Source organism: Balaenoptera borealis (genome assembly GCF_965194805.1).
Source record: "Balaenoptera borealis genome assembly, chromosome: 17".
NCBI lineage: Eukaryota > Metazoa > Chordata > Mammalia > Artiodactyla > Balaenopteridae > Balaenoptera > Balaenoptera borealis.
In genome coordinates, this window is record NC_138876.1 from 83,241,947 (window position 1) to 83,254,214 (window position 12,268).

General features: G+C 44.2%; 1 protein-coding gene across 13 annotated transcripts in view; it reads left to right on the top strand.

Annotated features, from left to right (window-relative positions):
• PRKDC (protein kinase, DNA-activated, catalytic subunit) overlaps nucleotides 1-12,268 on the top strand; it is a 152,519-nt gene that overhangs the window by 49,964 nt on the left and 90,287 nt on the right. For 8 of the 13 annotated variants that reach the window (XR_014236507.1, XM_082364132.1, XM_082364137.1 and 5 more), the window contains 3 exons: nucleotides 7,780-7,874; nucleotides 9,222-9,357; nucleotides 10,495-10,628. Coding sequence is in view for 12 of the 13 variants with exons in the window: in XM_082364132.1 (XP_082220258.1) it covers nucleotides 7,780-7,874; nucleotides 9,222-9,357; nucleotides 10,495-10,628 (365 nt within the window). In the remaining variant the exon portion in view is untranslated. The remainder of the gene's footprint in view (nucleotides 1-7,779; nucleotides 7,875-9,221; nucleotides 9,358-10,494; nucleotides 10,629-12,268) is intronic. The other 5 variants (XM_082364139.1, XM_082364133.1, XM_082364140.1 and 2 more) reach the window with 2 other exon arrangements.

The following is a 12,268-nucleotide window of genomic DNA, read 5'->3' on the forward strand; positions in this document are numbered from 1 at the left end:
ATGGATGGGTGGATGGATGGGTGGATGGATGGATGGATGGATGGGTGGATAGATGGATGGATGGATGCGTGGATAGATGGATGGATGGGTGGATGGGTGGATGGATGGATGGGTGGATGGATGGGTGGATAGATGGATGGATGGATGCGTGGATAGACGGATGGATGGATGGATGGGTGGATAGATGGATGGGTGGATGGATGGATGGGTGGATGGGTGGATAGATGGATGGATGGATGGATGGGGTGGATGGATGGGTGGATAGATGGATGGGGTGGATGGATGGGTGGATAGATGGATGGATGGATGGATGGGTGGATAGATGGATGGATGGATGGGTGGATAGATGGATGGATGGGTGGATGGGTGGATGGATGGATGGGTGGATGGATGGGTGGATAGATGGATGGATGGATGCGTGGATAGATGGATGGATGGATGGGTGGATAGATGGATGGGTGGATGGATGGATGGATGGATGGATGGATGGGTGGATGGATGGATGGATGGATAGATGGATGGATGCATGGGTGGATAGATGGATGGATGGATGGATGGATGGATGGATGGATGGATGGATGGGTGGGTGGATGGATGGGTGGATAGATGGATGGGTGGATGGATGGGTGGATAGATGGATGGATGGATGGGTGGATAGATGGATGGATGGATGCGTGGATAGATGGATGGATGGATGGATGGGTGGATGGGTGGATGGATGGATGGGTGGATGGATGGGTGGATAGATGGATGGATGGATGCGTGGATAGATGGATGGATGGATGGATGGGTGGATAGATGGATGGGTGGATGGATGGATGGATGGATGGATGGATGGATGGGTGGATGGATGGATGGGTGGATGGATGGATAGATGGATGGATGCATGGGTGGATAGATGGATGGATGGATGGATGGATGGATGGGTGGGTGGATGGATGGGTGGATAGATGGATGGGTGGATGGATGGGTGGATAGATGGATGGATGGATGCGTGGATAGATGGATGGATGGATGGATGGATGGATGGATGGATGGATGGATGGATGGGTGGATAGATGGATGGGTGGATGGATGGATGGGTGGATGGATGGGTGGATAGATGGATGGGTGGATGGATGGGTGGATAGATGGATGGATGGATGGGTGGATAGATGGATGGATGGATGGATGGGTGGATAGATGGATGGGTGGATGGATGGATGGGTGGATGGATGGATGGGTGGATAGATGGATGGATGATGGATTGATGGATGGATGGATGGATGGGTGGATAGATGGATGGGTGGATGGATGATGGTTGGAGAGGGAGGTGGATGATAAGTAGATAGATTTTAGATGGATGGATGGATAGATCGGTGGTAGATGGATAGAGAGAGAGTAGCTGGATGGATAGGAATCTGTCTCTGCGTGTGTGTGGGCATGTGCACGTTTGTATGAAAATCGACTGGAGTTTGAAGCCACTGTGTTGATTTTTTTAATTGAGGTATAGTTGAGGTAAAATGTATGTTTCAGGTGTACAGTGTAGTGATTCACAATTTTTAAAGGTTATGCTCCATTTATATTTATTATAAAATATTGGCTGTTTTCCTGTGTTGTACATTATATCCTTGTTGCTTATCTGTTTTATGCATAGTAGTTTGTGTCTCTAAGTCCCCTACCCCTATTTTGCCCCTCCTCCTTCCCTCTGGTAACCACTAATTTGTTCTTTATATCTGTGAGTCTGGTTCTGTTTTGCTATATACATATGTTTGTTTTATTTTTTAAAGTTCTCGTACAAGTGGTATCATACAGTATTCGTCTGGTGTATTTCACTAAGCATAATACTCTGTAGGTCCATCCATGTAGCTGCAAATGGAATTATTTCATTCTTTTTTATGGCTGAGTAACATTCATTGTATATATTTACCACATCTTTTATTTATTTATTTTTTTCTGTGGCCTGACCAGGGATCTAACCTGTGCCCCCTGCAGTGGAAGCACAGAGTCCTAACCACTGGACCGCCAGGGAAGTCCCTTACCACATCTTCTTTATCCATTCATCCATTGATGGACACTTAGGTTGTTTCCGTGTCTTGGCAATTGTGAATAGTGCTGCTATGAACAGTGGGGTGCATGTAGTTTTTCAGATAAGTGTTTTTGGGTTTTTTGGATAAATACCCAGGAGTGGAATTGCTGGGTTGTGTGGTAGCTCTAGTTTTAGTTTTTTGAGGAATCTCCACACTGTTCTCCACAGTGGCTGCACTAATTTACATTCCCACCCACAGTGCATGAGGTGCACTTTTCTCCACATCCTCGCCAATACTTGTTATTTGCGGTCTTTTTGGTGATAGTCATCTGCCACGTGTGAGGTGATATGTCATTGTGGTTTTGATTGTACTTCCCTGATGATTAACGATGTTGAGCATCTTTTCATGTGCCTGTTGGCTATCTGTGTGTCTTCTTTGCAAAAAGGTCTATTCAGGTCTTTGTTTTCTTGATACTGAGCTGTTTGAGCTGTTTGTATATTTTGGATACTAGTCCTGTATTCATCGTATCATTTGCAGATATTTTCTCTTGTTCAGTAGGTTGTCATTTTGTTGATGGTTTCCTTTGCTGTGCAGAGGTTTTTAGGTTTAATTAGGCCTCCTTTGTTTCTTTTTGCTTTTGTTTCCTTTGCTTTAGGAGACAGAAAATATTGCTACAATTTATGTCAGAGAGTGTTCTGCCTATGTTTTCTTCTAGGAGTTTTAAGGTTTCCAGTCATATGTTTAGGTGTTTAATCCATTTTGAGTTTATTTTTTTATATGCTCTTAGAGAATGAATGTTCTAATTTCATTCTTCTACATGTAGCTGTCCGGTTTTCCCAGCACCAGTTATTGAAGAGACTGTCTTTTCTGCATTGTATATTCTTGCCTCCTTTGTCATAGATTAATTGACCATAAGTGCGTGGGCTTATTTCTGGGCTCTCTACTCTGTTCCATTGATCTATACATCTGTTTTGTGCAAATACCATGCTGTTTTGGTTACCGTACAGTATAGTTTGAAGTCAGGAAGCGTGATTCCTCCAGCTCTGTTATTCTTTCTCAAGAGTGTTTTGGCCATTTGGCGTCTTTTGTATTTCCATACAAAATTTAAAATTATTTGTTCTAGTTCTGTGAAAAATGCCCTTGGCATTTTGATACGTATTTTAAATTGTGAAACCTATATGTATAGAAGAATGTTTAAAAACATGCAAAACCGTCACTATTTGCAGATGACATGATATTACAGATAGAAAATCCTAAAGACTCCAGCAATAAAACTGTTAGAACCAATAAACTCAGTAAAATTGCAGGATACAAAATCAGTATACAAAAGTCTGTTGCCTTTCTATGTACTCATAGTGAACAATCAGAAGGTGAAATTAAGAAAACAATCTCAGGACTTCCCCGGTGGCACAGTGGTTAAGAATCCGCCTGCCAATGCAGGGGACACGGGTTCGAGCCCTGGTCTGGGAAGATCCCACATGCCGCGGAGCAACTAAGCCTGTGCGCCACAACTACTGAGCCTGTGCTCTAGAACCCATGAGCCACAACTACTGAAGCCTGTGTGCTACAACTACTGAAGCCTGCACGCCTACAGCCTGTGCTCTGCAACAAGAGAAGCCACTGCAATGAGAAGCCCGCGCACCGCAACGGAGAATAGTCCCCGCTCACCGCAACTAGAGAAAGCCCGCATGCAGCAACAAAGAAGACCCAACGCAGCCAAAAAAAAAAAAATCTCATTTACAGCTGTCTCAAGAGGAATAAAATACCTAGGGATAAATTTAACCAAGGGGGTGAAAGACCTGTACACTGACAACTGTAAGACATTGATGACGGAAACTGAAGAAGACACAAATAAATAGAAAGATATTCTGTGCTCATGGATTGGAAGAGTTAATATTGTTAAAATTTCCATACTACCCAAAGCAATCTCCAGATTCAGTGCAATCCCTATCAAAATTCCAATGGCTTTTTTCACAGAAATAGGGCAAACACTCCTAAAATTTGTATGGAACCACAAAGACCCTGAAAAGACAAAGCAGTCCTGAAAAAGAACAAGGCTGGAAGCATCACGCTTCCTGATTTCAAACTACTATACCAAGTTACAGTAATCAAAATAACATGATGTTGGCAGAAATACAGTCACATAGATCATTGGAACAGAATAGAATGCCCAGAAATAAACCCACACACATATGGTCAATTAATTTTATGACAGAGGAGCCAGGAATACACAGTGGAGAAAGACAGTCTCTTCAATAAATGGTGTTGGGAGAACTGGACAGCTACATGCAAAAGAATGAAACTGGACCCTGTCTTACACCATTCACAAAAACTAACTCAAAATGGAGTAAAGATTTGAACGTAAGACCTGAAACCATAAAACTCCTAGAAGAAAACATAGGTGTTAAGCTCCCTGACATAGGTGTGGTAAGCTCCCTGACATAGGTCTTAGGGATGATTTTTTGAATCTGACACCAAAAGCAAAAATAAACAAGTGGGATTACATCAAACTAAAAATTTCTGCACAGCAAACGGTCAACAAAATGAAAAGGCCACCTACTGAATGGGAGAATATAGTTGCAAATCATATATCTAACAAAGGGTTAATGTCCAAAATATATAGAGAGCTCAATAGCAAAAAATCTGATTAAAAAAATGAGCAGAATATCTGACAAGACATTTTCCCAAAAAAGACATAGAAATGGCCAACAGGTACTTGAAAAGATGCTCAACATCACTAATCCTCAGGGAAATGCAGATCAAAACCACGATGAGGTACCACCTCACAGTGGTCAGAATGGCCGTCATCCAAAAGTCTACAAACACCAAATGCTGGAGAGGGTGTGGAGAAAAGGGAACCCTTGTGCACCGCTGATGGGAATGTAAATTCGTGTAGCCACTGTGGAAAATAGTGTGGAGGTTCCTCAAAAAATTAAAAATAGAACTACCATACCATCCAGCAATTCCACTCCTGGGTATTTATCCGAAGAAAATGAAAACACTAATTTGAGAAGATTTATGCACCCCCATGTTCATTGCAGCATTATTTGTAATAGCCAAGACATGGAAGCAACCTAAGTGCCTAGTGAGAGATGAATGGATATAGAAGATCTGATACACACACACACACACACACACACACACACACACACACACACACACACACACACACACACACACACACACGTGCGCGCCAATATTACTCAGCCATAAAAAAGAAAGAAATCTTGCCATTTGTGACAACATGGTTGGACCTAGAGGGCATTATGCTAAGTAAAATAAGTCAGACAGAATAAGACAAATATTGTATGATCTCACTTATATATGAAATTGTAAACAACAACACCAAACAAACAAGCTCATAGATACAGAGAACAGATTGGTGGTTGCCAAAGCCAGGGGCTGGGGGCTCAGAGCAATGAGTGAAGGGGATCAAAAGCTACAAACTTTAAGTTATAAAAGAAGTAGGTCCTGGTGGTGTAATGCACAGCATGATGACTACAGTTAGTAACACTGTATCCTAGATACGGAAGTTGCAGTTAGTAACACTGTATCCTAGATATGGAAGTTGCAGTTAGTAACACTGTATCCTAGATACGGAGGTTGCTGAGCGAGTAGATATTAAAAGTTCTTATCACAAGGCGAAACATTTTGTAAGCAGGCGTGGTGCCTGGTGTTAACTAGGCCTGCAGTGATGCTTTTGTAACGTGTACAAACAGCGAATTGTTATGTTGCACACCTGAAACTGATACAGTGTACGTCAGTTATACCTCAATTTGAAAACCCTAAAGTGTGTAAAGTTTGTAGAATAATAATAGTAACAGAAGTTCCTGCATATTGATCACCTAGGTTTAGAAATTGAGTGTTATCAGTATTTTAGATCCGCCCTGCCCTAAGTTAATCCTTCTTCTGACTTTGATGTTACTTGTTCCCTTGCTTTGCTTTTTTGCTTCATTCTCTGTATGTTGGTATGTACCCTAATCGGTGTGCTCTTGGTTTTGGAAAGCAGCTGTTAGGCATAGACACGGCCAGGTAAGGTTGGGTCAGTGTTTTCACTGTCAGGTAAAGGATCCTGGGAAACTCTGCTGAACAGAGACTGGCTTCAGCTTCTCCGAGAGGACAGGAGCCTGGTCCAAGGAAGTAGGTTGACAGAGTCCATCGTTAGTCCTGGGAAGCAGAGCTCTCTAGAAATGTGTGAAGTGGACCCACAACTGACATCTGGGAGAAATACCGTCCAAGAATGTGGACTACCCTTTAGTTTCTGCTTCTCAGACCCCAGTGGCCTGACTTGGGTGTCAGGAGCAGGTCAGAGCAGAATTCTCTTGTGGGGTCAGCGAGTGCAGTCGGCAGTCCAGGCTGAACCTGGGCTGGCGGGCGGCGTCACGCAGGGGTCGTTGGGCCTGGCTCCTCTGGGTTTGTCAGGGTGGAGAGCCCCTCTCCACCCAACTCGCCTACCCTGTCTGACCCGACCGTGTGCCCGTGCTCCCCCCTCCGTCTTGTCGGGCCTTGTTCCCTTTCCCCTGTTGCCGTCTTTCTCAGACGCTCAGATTTGCTGGACTACATTCCGGGTGGCTTTGAGAAATGATGCCTGAGGGAACTGTGTTCGAGGGCTTGCGTGTTGAGTGATGTAAGTACAAGTTCGGGTGCTTCCATCCTGCAAGCTCATGAACTGTTCTGGAGAGCTTTCCTTGGGGATCGTGGATTTGGAGTATCATTTGGTCATGTCATTTCCTCCTCGCTACTTCAAGTGGTTTTGGCATCTAAGATACAAGCTACTGTAGCCAGCCTGGGACTCTGACCCCAGCCCCCCGTTCTGCGGTCTGGCCGCGCTTTGCTCTTCCAGGTGAGCCTTGGCCCCTCGCTCCGACGCCTGCGCTCCGTCCGCCTTCATGGCCCACAGCGCGAAGCCCTTCAGTGTCAGTGTCACATCTGGGTGTCGTGGCAGACACGTGGAGCTTGTGGGTCCCCTTCTAGGATTCAAATTTTAAAAATTAGGGTGATATTCCTCCCGAACCAAACAGCGGTGTGCGGTCTTGTTCTGAGCCCTGCCCCACCCTCCAGCACCTGCTGGTTCCCCACTCCGGTTCTGTTCCAGGAAATCACCACCTCTCAGAGGTGGAGCAGTGACCCTGCACTTGGTCACACGGCTAGAACGCCCACGAGCCTTGGTGCCCCTGCCTGGCCTCGTGCGCTTAATCATTCACTGTCCTGCGTCACTGAGGAACAGATTTTCGAGGGAGAGGCTGGCCGGTGCCTGAGGCCCACCCATGAGTGTGACATCAGTGGATGGTCCACAGACATTGGTGGGCCAGGTGGTTGCTCACGTGTGACGGATATGCTTGTAAAAGGCCCCGAGATGACTGCTGATGTTAACTTACTTTTGGATAGGTAGAGAGCTTTTAAAATTCCTTTATTTAAAAAAAATGTGAACGTAGTACCAGGTCTTCTTTTCTGCTGCATGTAATTTTGATGAGGTGTGTGGAGTGTGGTCAGAATAGTGGCTTTAGGTTTTAGGTTATGTGCTGTGAGCAGGTCCACAGGTGGAGGAGGGTGCTTGTAATAGTAAAAAGCCCGTGCCTCTTGGGTCTGTTTTTGACCAGGTTTTCTTCTTGCAGAAGTGTTTTAGGTTGTTTTATGTTTTAAAACATTTGAGGCATTTTTAAAGACAAATTTCATTAAGGTATGTATTCTTTAATAACATAACTTTTTCCCTTCATTGTTTCTGTGTTGTTGTCTTCTCAGATAAGGCTCAATATTCTTTATCTTGCAGGGAAGAAGAGTCTCTGGTAGAACAGTTTGTGTTCGAAGCCTTGGTGACATACATGGAAAGCCTGGCCTTAGCACATGCGGATGAGAGGTCCTTGGGTAGGTCCCATTCGGGCTTTCTGTGTGCGTAGGGAACCTGTCCCCACGGGGGCCTAGGTCACCCCCTCGTAAGGTGCTGTCTTCTCCTCACATCCCCGTTTCGGGGGGTAAGTGAAGGGGAGGTGGCGCTCTCTGCTGCCTCAGACCCGCTTGGAACAAGAGGCTTCAGTGCCTCCTCTACGACTCGCCGTGTCCCCCGGCGTCCACTCAGCTTGACCCCTGGTTGGTCAGGGATCCTGGCCAGGGCACGTGGGCAGCCCTGCTGTGAAGCTCCACTGAAAGCGCACGGCTGGCGCGAGCTAAAGAAAGCTGGCCCTTGTCTCTGAATTCACTAATGACAGCTAGAAGGTAGAAAGTAGGTTTCCTTACAAGGTTGTAATAAGGCTATTTTGACAGTAATTAAGATGTTGTTTAAACATACTAAGTCAGAAATAGGCTGGAGTGGCAAAGAGAGTAATAAATGATGGTCTTTGCAGTCAAGTTCTGTCCGGAAGCTGTCAGGACCATCCAGGAGTTCTGGGGCTGGAAGACTTCTCGGGGGTCTCCCCCCTCAGTCTGCATGGGGGTCTGGCCCGGGGCGCGTGGACCCTGGTGTGGCTCTCACAGCGAGTGCCGTGGAGACCCCCTCCCCCTCTCACTTGCCAGATGGTGGTGTCTCATTTTTTGACAGATTAAAGCTCTGTTGTCCTCCCTGGTGACAGCCCTACTAATGAGCAAGAACACTTACAATTCAGTCCCGCCGTCAACCGCCGTTAGCTTCAGAGCGCCTTATCTTGACATATATAGGTGAATTTTCTCAGCAAGTGAAATTTCACTCTTTTAAAATCACTGCCGTAGTTAAAAAGCGTAGATGAAATTTCACTCTTTTAAAAATCACTGCCATAGTTAAAAAGCGTAGAAAGAAAACTTCCTTGGTAACAGAGGTCAAAATAGGCTGTGTGAGGCCCCTTTCCCGAATAACCCTAGATGCCTGTAGATGGTTTTACTATTTTATTTCTCTTCTCCTCCTGCAGTGGCTGTATTATTAACTATAATACAGTTTAACCTACATGAGAAAAGTGCGGGTCAAGGAACTGACCCCCTGAAATAATAGCCTTCAGTGGGGTGCACGGGCTGTGGCCTGCTTTGTGGGTTTTGTAATACCTGCAGAGCCCTTCCATCCCAGACCTGTACACAAGGCTGTGCTTTGCTCTGCTGTCCTGCAGTCTTAAACATGGGTTTTGTATTTGGATGTGCAGTGTTGTATTTTGAGGGATGAAAAATACTCCTTTGTAAAATCACCTTTTTAATTACAAAGCTAGGCCGATAAGCCTGTAGTGCTACTTTGCTAATGCTGATCAGCTGTAGATCTCCTTCAGCAATCTCTGTTTGTGTTGAGAGCAGGTACAGTTCAGCAATGCTGCGATGCTATCGATCACCTGGGGCGCATCGTCGAGAAGAAGCACGTTTCTTTAAACAAAGCAAAAAAGCGACGCTGTCCCCGGTAGGTGATGTTGCTTCCTTTTTCTTTTTCTTTCCCCCCGAACATAAAACTAATTCTCAGTTAGCACAGGAGGATCTAGGAGGAATTTGTGAAAGTACAAAGAGTCAGTTTTCCAAAGTAACTTGAAAGCTTTATGTTTGAAAGTGCTTTGTTTAAGGTGTCATCTTGGTTGGGATAGTGGATACAATTTGAAAATCAGTTTTGTAACTGAGACATTTGTCTGCACTAATTTTGAATACGAATTTGGTGTGGAATTATTTGCTTGGAATATGCATGAGCTGTTTGTTATGGAGTAGGTTTGAAATGTAAGAACTAAAATATTGAAATGGTAGGATTTTGACAGAATGAGGTTACAGATTATGAAATGAAGCCACTCAAAACCAAGGCTGGCTTATTGCCCAGTGGTTTCCAGTCTTTGCTCCCATTTCCATCCCGGCAAGGTCTCTTTCTCAGACGGGGTGTGGGTGTGCCACGCCTCTTCCCCCAGGTCTGTGCAGGGGTCTGGGGGCTCTGGTGTCTGCTGGCGCCCACCACTCTGCAGAAGCATAACCTGTAGACTGGACATTAATACTCCCTCTGTGGTTTTAAAATTGATTCTTCCAGATTCTGCCGCTGAGTATGACATCTCTCCAGGTCACTCATGCTCACGCTTGAGCAGTAGAATTACCTTGAGGTCTGGTTACATACAGCACAGGTCGCTGGGCCTTGCTGTGGAATTGGCTTCAGTAGGTTTAGGGTGGGGCTGAGAATTTGCCTTTCTGCCAAGCTAATACTGATGCAGCTGGTCCAGGGACCACAATTTGAGAAGCACTACTTCAGATCTTAAACCCCCTTTCGTTTTAAAGTGCATTGAAAAGGAAACATGAAAATACTTGGTGCTGATCTTTTAAGAAATACTTTTTAATTTTTCCCTCAATTAAAAAAAATAAAAGGTAAGCAGCATTTAGGACCTATTTTGCCTGTGACATTTCAATTGTATTCTAATGATAATACACTAAAAATAAGTCGAATGCCTTTAAATATGGTTTCTACATGTATCAGGGTAGCAAAATTGAATTTATGGTTTTTAGACTCTGGGGTCAGCTAAATGCTGAATGTTGGGGTGTGAATATTAAATACAGTGTATTCTCCATGCAGAGGCTTTCCACCTACGGCATCCTTGTGTTTATCGGACGTGGTCCAGTGGCTTTTCGCCAATTGTGGGAGGCCCCAGACAGAATGTCGACACAAATCCATAGAACTCTTTTATAAATTTGTTCCTTTGTTGCCAGGTATGATGGTCTTTATGCCCTATAAATGACTTTTGCCAGTAGTTTAGAGATGCACTTATATAAAACATGATATTTCCATTATTTAGATAAATGTAACGTGTTCTAATAAATACAAAAAATAAGTATGTTCTAATAAATACAAAGAATAAGTACAAAAAATAATCATTACAGATCGTTTGTAAGACAGGTGATAAATTATGGCTGTACATTTCTCACAGATTTATAGAAGGAAAGAAAAAAATGCTGTTTTGATGTTAGTCAGACACCACAGGAGAGGTAAACTTAGAATTTCCAGTACCTTTTATTCCACAGCATCTTTGCTTTTCTGTCCCACCTCAAAGAAGGAAGGGAGGATTGGATGACCATAGTAGTTAACACAATATTCAGTTAAGGTTAGAAATCTTATTAATAGTTAATGAAATGGGACTTCCCTGGTGGCGCAGTGGTTAAGAATCTGCCTGCCAGTGCAGGGGACTCGGGTTCGAGCCCTGGTCTGGGAAGATCCCACATGCCGTGGAGCAGCTAAGCCCGTGCGCCACAACTACCGAGCCTGCACTCTAGAGCCCGCGAGTCACAACTACTGAGCCCGTGTGCCACAACTACTGAGCTTGTGCTCTAGAGCTTGCAAGCCACAACTACTGAAGCCTGCGCGCCTAGAGCCCGTGCTCCGCAACAAGAGAAGCCACTGCAATGAGAAGCCCGTGCACCACAACGAAGAGTAGCCCCCGCTCGCCGCAACTAGAGAAAGCCACGTGCAGCAACAAAGGCTCAACTTAGCCAAATATAAATTTAAAAAAACACACTTATATAAAAAAAAAAAGTTAATGAAGTAATGCAGTTGTTTTATTTCGACCTGTAATTAATAAGGAATTGCCAGACTCCTAAGTCTGAATGATCTCAGATCATTTGGTATTAAAGGAAAGCGATGGACCTGTGCTTTTCAGTAGTTACTGTACTAAACCATTAAACTGTACTTAAGAGACTTGAGATAATTTCTAAATTTCTCAGGAATAAATGTATTGGTAGCTCAGGCGTGGGCTTCGGTAGCTGAGGCATGGGGAAGCTGTGCCCCAGGACAGACTCAGGCCCTGGCTCCCCTTCACGTGCACCGGGCACTAGTCCAGAACCAGGACATGCTGTGGCGTGGGCATCTGGGTGAGGAGGTGCCAGTGCACCACGGATCGTGCGCTGGTTCTCTTCAGCACGTGGCGTGGAGGACCTCTGTGGGGCGGCTTCAGGGACAAGAGGTGGAAGTGACTCTGTGTCATTCTGAGACTTAGAAGGGTTCCGCATTTGTTATACTCGAATATAATATATACTGCGGAATACGTTATGTTAAATACTATATATTTTACGTACTGTATGTTGTGATTGTATTCATACTATTCCTTACGTATGCTATATAAATACATAGTATGTAATTATCTACTATACTATCATTTTATGTATATGGTAGAAATGTATATTTGTATTTTTTAATTTAGAGAATTGTTTTAAAACCATTATTAGTATTTTATATATGCTTACTGCTTTTAGTTAACAAGTTTGTTTTACATGTTGTCATTCTCACAACGAAGTCAGTGAAGAGTGGATGGGATGGAGGGCAGGGCATCTTCTCCTTATTTTTAAAGGAAACTGAG